Raw genomic sequence first — 7,891 nt, forward strand, 5'->3', positions numbered from 1 at the left:
TAGTGGGGATCGAACCCATGACAGCAGTGCTACTCGCTGTGCCACCGTGCTGCTGTTTTTCTTTTATTTTCCCGTTTATCCGCATTCCCTCCTGCTTTGAGGAAGCGCAGCACCGCGACCCCACAAAGTACCTTGTGCCCCCCCCCCATGATCCCTTGCTCATCCCTGAAGGAAGAGCAACACAGCAGGGCAAATAGCAGGACATGAGCAAAAGGTCAAGGGTCACCGTGTCCCTGCGAGTGTGGGCCGCATTCTCAACTGCTCAACACCTGGCTGCAGGTGAGTGGAGCCGTACAGCACGTGCCCAGCCCAGCCCAGCCCAGCCCAGCACAGCACAGCACAGCACAGCACAGTCCAATCCCCTCCCGTCCTCCCATGCGAGCCGAAAACTTCCATAGGCTCCACCCCCGCCGTTACATCACGTGACACGCGGCGCTACGCCGTTGGAACTCGTCCCGCGAGCGCGGTCCCGTCTCCTTCGGTCACTTTCGGTCCTTTTGCGCCCTTTTTCTGCCACCGTCACTCTTTCCAGTCCCTTTTTTCTGTCACTCGCGGCTTTTCACCCCTCCTCGTCAGTCTTTTCCGCTCAATTTCGGCATCTTTTCCTCACCGCTTTGCTCCGTCACTTTGGAGGACGTATTTTCTGTCACGTTTTGTCTTTTCGCAATTTTCACATTTTTTCCCCTCTCTGTCTGTCTCACTGCTCCTTTTCGGTCAGCTTCGGCCATTTCTCGGTACTTTTTCTGTCAGGTTCGGCCCGTTTTCGGTCGGTTTGCCCACTTTCGCGCGTCATTGTCCGCTTTTCTACTCACCACGGCGTTCTTCATGGTGGACTGGATGGTGAAGCCGATCGTTTTCATCTCTCTTCTGCGCTTCACGGGCTCCAGACTTCGCATTCTCACGCTCATGAAGTTGTCAGCGCGCCTAAAAAAGCCCAAGTGCTACAAAGTGAGCCGCAGTCCGTGTTTACCGCTCGCGCCAGCGGACATTGCCGTTCCCGGGCTGCGTTGCCAAGGACCCACTTTGGAGACGCGCGCGGGTTGCTATGGCGGCCACGTGCAGGGACGGCCCTGTTTCCATAGCAGCGACGTGCCGATGCCCGGCGGCTCGCGCCGGAAGTTGGCGCGTGAGCGCTGAGTGAGGCGAGGCGAGGCGAGGCGAGGCGAGGCGGTGCGGTGCGTCCGAGAGCGAAGGACGTGAACAGGTTCCCGTTGAAGCGCCGCGAGACGCATCCTGTTGAATCACAGTGTCGTGTGGAGGAAATATTATTATTATCATTCGTTCATAGCACTCGGACTGATCGGCACATTGTACAGCCGGAGCGGGTAACTGATCCAGGGCACGGCGGCAGAAGCGTGGAACGGAACCGGGTCCTTCGGTAGCAGGGGGAGGGCTCCAACCGCAGCGCCGCCTGCTGCCCCGGCTTCGCTAAACCTGCGGCACGGAGATGGAGTCACCCGTTCCTGCTCCCGGGAGTTAATTCTAGCCGCCAGGTGTGAGAGGCGTCGTTCCGGCGCAGCGCCGCAAGGGGGGCCCGGATACCTGTTTGCGCGCCGTCGTCGGTGGACTAGCGGCGAGGCCCGGCGACCGGCCCGGCTCCCCTTGCTGCGCAGGATTAGACGTCTGTGTCATCTCTGCCACGAGGACCTTGGGGAAGCGGGTTGTTCCATTGTGACACGTTGTCGAAACGCTTACCCAGAATGCCTAATTAGAGCTAAACCGAGCTGGCACGATTCCCCCGGCGCCTCGCTATTAAATCAGTGCGGTTTAAGGACGGGGCACTTTTCATCTCTCGTGTCCTTCTGGCTCTGGGACTTTCTCCAACGTGGAGGGAGCTGCTGTTATTAATCTTGGAGGCTCAGGCAATTTCTCTAAAAGCCCCTATTTGCTTTTTACAGGTCCGCTGGGTGGGCGGGTGGGGGGTTCAGCGGTCACACATGGGAGGCTGTAAACAAGGCGAACGGGCCAAGTTGCGCTCCTGTTGGCGGGACTCGCGTGGACCTCGTTTTCCCAAGGATTCGGGGGGAGGAAACGCAAAAGGCTCAAAGCGCGGAGATGTGCGGATGACTGTGATAACGTTGGCGATTCGTCTCGACGCGTAGCCGCGAGGGTTCTCGTCAACACGTGGCGTCCCTAAGTGGTCATGTGACGGTCATTACCTCGGCGGACGCTCGCGGGGACGCGGGCTCCTTGCCTTCCCATCGACGTCGGACGCTAATGATGTGTTTTACATTTTGTTTTGATTTCTCCGAACGCTCACACACACTTGCGCTGCCCCGTGCACACTGATGGCTGCCACCTTGATTAATAGTCCGTGTCCTTGCTCACAGGGGACCGGTTAGCGCTTCTCTCCTTTGATCATCACCTCAAGTCCGGCACTTTCCGCCATGTGGTAAACAGCAGTCGTGACGTGATTAACATACAGCAAAAAGTCCATAGAAATCCCAAAGACCACAGTGTTCACCACCTGTTATCATTTCATTACGATGCCTTGTTACCCATTTAGAAGTTAATTAGACTCACTGAGATGTAAAAACTGTTTATTTATGCGCAATATTAGCTAATCCTGAGAGATTACAGGTTTCGTGCTGAAAAACACAAGTCTCTCTCAAGTACTGTTAAGTAAGCTCATGTTTGGGCTGGGAGACACATACTGTTTACAGCCTTTGCCTTTCGTTCCGGGGTCCTGGGTCTGAATCCCCATTCCCGCTGTAGACCCCTGAGCCGGTGCAGTAAAAGCTACACCGCTGTATAAATGAGTAAATCGGTGTAAGCAGCTCAGGGTACAAACGTGACACTAAGTCACCTTGGAGAAAAGTGTCAGAGAAACCAATGAACAAAATTGCTTTGCAGAGGGTCTATATATGATATAATGATACATATCACATTTAATGTGCTTCTCAATAAGGTGTGCGTTCCAGGTGTCGCCGTCGCCAAGGGCCGCGTCCCCTTGCCTGGCAGCTCCTTGAAAGGGTTCGAACCTCTCCAGAGGTACCAAGACCAGACCAACTGTAGGCCACAGAGTGAGGAGCAATAATCCTCTGGCAAAACCTATCGCTACTGTCTCGCTCTCCAGAAGGACAGTGGCGGCTCTCATGGGCCACGTGGATCAAGGACACAAAGCATTCTGGGGGATCTCCAGAGATCTCCCGGGGTAGCTTGGTTTGCTCCACAGCAGCATCAGTCCATGGGCAAGAGAGGAGGAAGAGTCCGGTCCACAGAAGCACACGGTCCCGAGGCCCATGAGTCACTGCGGTGACTTTGAATCAGCCCCATGTTGTCTCACGTCTGGTCCACTGGAGATGTTCTCTGTGCAAGTCCACTTCCCCCTCATATTTAGGTAGACAATCATGTGAGGACAATGAGAAAAAGAGGACAAGTTTCATTTTATGCGTCACGCTCATTTCTCCCTTCATTGGATTCTCTCAAATCATATCCATTTAGTTGCTCTTCTTATTGCAGTGAAAGTGGTGGAAGTTCTGCCACGGAATTCCCTAGGAGTCCTGGGTCCTCTGGATCTCTGACCTCTGACTTATGTGAGGATCCTGTTCGTGGACTTCAGCTCAGCCTTCAACACCATCATCCCGCACCTCCTCCTGTCCAAATTAACCCAACTCTCTGTGCCCACCTCCATCTGTCGGTGGATCACCAACTTCCTGACAGAGAGGCAGCAGCTAGTGAGGCTGGGAAAATTCTCATCCAATACTCGCACGATCAGTACTGGCGCCCCGCAGGGATGTGTGCTCTCCCCACTGCTCTTCTCCCTGTACACCAACGACTGCACCGCAAAAGACCCCTCTGTCAAACTCCTGAAGTTCGCAGACGACACTGCACTCGTCGGCCTCATCCGGGATGGTGACGAGTCTGCTTACAGACAGGAGGTCCAAGAGCTGGCTGCCTGGTACAGTCATAACAACCTGGAACTGAACACGCTCAAAACAGTGGAGATGATCGTAGACTTCAGGAGAAACACCTCAGCATTATCCCCACTCACCATCATGAACAGCACTGTGGCAACAGTGGAGTCATTCAGGTTCCTGGGCACCACCATCTCACAGGACCTGAAGTGAGAGCTTCACATAGACTCCATCGTGAAGAAGGCCCAGCAGAGGTTGTACTTCCTTCGCCAGCTGAGGAAGTTCAACCTGCCACAGGAGGTACTGATGCAATTCTACTCCGCAGTCATCGAGTCCGTCCTCTGCATCTCTATAACTGTCTGGTTCGGCTCAGCTACGAAGTCAGACATCAGAAGACTACAGCGGATAGTTCGGACTGCTGGAAGAATCATCGGCACATCCCCCCCAGCTCTCCAAAAGCTGTACTCGTCCAGAGTCAGTAAAAGGGCTAGCAAAATCATTGTAGACCCCTCGCATCCAGGCCACTTCCTCTTCGAACCTTTGCCATCTGGCCTGCGCTACAGAGCACCAGGACAGCCAGGCACAAGAAAAGTTTCTTTCCTCAGGCCATCTACCTCATGAACAGCTAAATCCCCCCTAGAGAGTAAACCAGTGCAATACACAACGCTATTTATATTTATAATTATATCTATTTATCACATCATATGTCTTACTCACATTCCCTTACATTTGTATAGAACATACCTGTACATACATATAATGTCTAGTGACTATTTTTTGTATATTGTGTACTTTATATTTTTTATCCTTTATATTCACATATTCAATCTTCTCATCTGTCTTGTCACTGTCATTCTGTCTGTGCTGTGGAAGTTTCTGTCAGCAAGACAAATTCCTTGCATGTGTGAACATACTTGGCAATAAAGTTCGTTCTGATTTTGATTCTGATTCTGATTCTGACTCCTCTGACTGCTGTGACCCTCCAGTCACCGCGCTGCCCCCGGGGCCGTCGCTCCCCTTCCGTTCAGGTGTCCAGCTCTACGAAAAGGGGGAACGCGTTGCTGCCAGCCTGTGACATTTTACTCTCCCCCAGGGAGTATCTGGGACACGGTAACCGTCAGCACGACTCTCCTAGGAAAGCAGGTAAAGAAAGGAAGAGGAGCTGCGTCTGCGGGACCCTTGCGGTGTCAAAACCCCGACTCCCCCTCACGGGGGGAGGGTTGCGGGTGCAAAGCCTGCAATCACCTGTGCAGCTCATTTACATTTATTCACTGAGCCGATGCTTTTCTCCAAAGCAGCTTACAGTGTTAAGCCACTTACACTGATTTACCCGTTTGTACGGCAGGAGGTGGCAGTCAGCCCCGGGCCCGCCGAGCGCGAGGTGCCAGCTCTAACCAGTGCGCCACCTACTGGCCCTGTTGTGGAGGTGGGAAGCAGTTTTAGGTCACTGGCTCTCCTTGACAACCTGGAACACCGCATTGTTAATCGCTTGCGCAGCACGCAGCTGCGGGCGAACAGATGGTATTGAAGCGAAGTGTTACGAACACCTGCCCGTGTGGCACTGCCTCACCTGGCCCAGCCGCTTTCCGCAGCGGAATCGAGGCTGTATCTCGCCCCGATCTCGGCGTCTGGGCTCGACTCCCTCCCCTCCACGCCCTTCGCCGCTCGACGAAATCGCCACCGCCGCGGTCGCGCGCCGGGCCCCGAAGCCTTGGGCCACGTCTCTTATACATAGATAGATGGATAAGAACTTCATTAATCCTGCCGGAAATTACACAAGACTGCAGCGGCGCACGTGGAACATCGTAGCGACAGAAGATTCCAGAACCGCACCGCACGAAATGAGTGTTGCATTTAGAAAAGCATAGGCTCCGGTTCACCGTGACCCTGCTCAGGGGAAGCACTTATTGACATTGGATGGATGCGTTTAGATGATCAGTAAGCAGACACGTATTCATACTAGGCACATATGTATATAGAGAGATGGTTAGATTCACAAGTGGACAGACAGACGGTCGGACGGCGCGGGTCCGCCCCCGCAGCGGCTCGATTCGTTGCGGGCTCCGGCGGCTGCTGGTCGGAATGACCTCGGGTGACCCCTGGGAACGGCAGCCCTGGACCGCTGTTTGTTGAAGGTGTTCCTCTCTTTGTCCAGAGTGGCGCGTAGGGGTGAGAGTAATTGTCCGCGATGGACAGCAGTTTGTCCGGAGTCCTGCACCGAGTTAGGTGTCCTCCTCGTAAACGTCACTTGTGGTTTTTCTCCTCGTCCCCGTGAGACTCGACGCCAGGCTCGGAGCGCTGACCCTGGGGGGGGGGGTCGGACGCCCATTTGGTCCAATGTAATAGAACAGGCCTTCACGCAGAGGCGCCGAAGGAGGCGTCGGGATCCGCTGGCTGTTCCGCGCGGTCCCGCTCCGTGGGCTTTGAGCAGGCGTCCTCCTCTGATCGGAACCTGTAACGGGTGACCTCCCGCACAAGGGCGCCGCTTCGCCGCGGCGCCGCTAATGCGGCGCGTCGGCGTCGCCGCTCGGCCATTGTTCAATTAAAGCGTAAATGCCACGGCAATTTGCATGCTCGCTCGGATCATTCCGATGTGCGTGAGACCCGTATAATGCGGCCGCTGGAAAATGTGTTTTAATTAATGCGGGAATTGAAAAAAAAGAGCAGAGCGAAAGGTACAAAAAAAAGCCCTGTCAAAATGTTTTTCTTGCTAATAAGCAGGCGCACGTTTGGGAATAAGTTAAACAAACTCTTTCAAGGACGGAAACTTAACAAGGAACAGGGGAAACATTAAAAGCGTCAATTTGTTTGTCCCGGAATTTTCCAGGGTCCCCACGTTCGGTTCGGCGCTCCTAAATTCTCCAGGCTTCTCTCCGTTGTCGTGCATTTTCGCCTTTTTAAGCTGCTTTGGAAAGGCACCTTATTGTGGACTTGGGCCAAACGGAGAGTTCCGCTCCGTCCTCAGAGGGACGAGCTGCCGAGACGCGTCTCGGTCCCCGTCCCACGACGCCGGCGGCGCTATCGCGAGGGCGTCCGGCGTCCGCCCGGCACTTGCCGTTCCACCTAAACGGCCGCGGTCCCGGCCGAGGCCCGAGTCGGAGACGGAGCGACACGGGATGAAGGAAACGAGCATCTTTGGAGAACCTTTGTCTCGCGTTCCCTTAACGCTGACACGTGCGCGTTCCGTAACGTTCCACCGTTTAAAAATATATGAGCGTGTCCGCGGAACGAGTAAATGCACTATGCGGTGGGGGTCAAAAGGAGGTCGCAGGCTGAAAAGCGTGTGTGTGACAGGGCAGAGCTGTGAACAAGGCCCAGGAAAAGCCTTTACCGCAGTCAAATGGGGTCGAGACTGTTCCAGATTGTCACATAAAATGTCCTAGATTGACCTTGAGGGGACACACCGCTGCATTGTCTGCATTTACAGGTCCCAGTGTGCTGCTCCTCAGTGATCTCCCAACGAAGCCTGTGTTTGTGTGCGTGTGTTAGAAGTGCATCCACTGCGATGGAGACGTGGACGGGGATGAGGGACAAAAAGGACGAATGCTGGACAGGCGGGTCAAGGCGTCTTGGATCCTCTGCAGAGGCTGGGAGCCCCGACGACGGAGCGACCGCATCTTCTGCTTTAGGTGGTTCGTGCGTTTCCCTGGAGACGCCGGAGAGGCTTGGGGAGGCGCTGGGGGAGGGGCCACAAAGGCCAGTCAGCCAATGGGAGAAGAGCACTTAGAGCTCTCGGCACACTCGGTGTTTGCGTGAGCTGGTGTGATGGCGATCGACACGACCGGTTCATGTCTGGTACAGTGTTTGTTTCGTGTGTGTGTGTGTGTGTGTGTGTGTGTGTGAGCGAGCGCTCGGTGTGCAGTGGTTAACTCCTCCAGAAGAGAACAGACCCACTCTCTTCATCCTCCCCTCAGCCAAATGTTCTGCTGGGCCACCGGGGGGGGTCTATCCGTCCAGGCGATTATGCAGATGAGGATGAGGAGTTGCACGCGCGCACACGTGTGTGTGTGTGTGTGTGTGTGTGTGTGACAGAC

The 7,891-nt window shown here is 54.7% G+C and overlaps 1 protein-coding gene across 1 annotated transcript in view; it reads right to left on the bottom strand.

The window, feature by feature from the left end:
• Positions 1-1,045, bottom strand: part of pacrg (PARK2 co-regulated) — a 61,243-nt gene extending 60,198 nt beyond the window's left edge. Inside the window, exon 1 of the mRNA XM_018734232.2 lies at positions 813-1,045. Within this exon, the coding sequence (XP_018589748.1) occupies positions 813-908 (96 nt within the window). The 5' untranslated portion in view covers positions 909-1,045. The remainder of the gene's footprint in view (positions 1-812) is intronic.
• Positions 1,046-7,891: the final 6,846 nt, after the last annotated feature.

The sequence above is a fragment of the Scleropages formosus genome, chromosome 15 (assembly GCF_900964775.1).
Source record: "Scleropages formosus chromosome 15, fSclFor1.1, whole genome shotgun sequence".
In the NCBI taxonomy this organism is placed as follows: Eukaryota; Metazoa; Chordata; class Actinopteri; order Osteoglossiformes; family Osteoglossidae; genus Scleropages; species Scleropages formosus.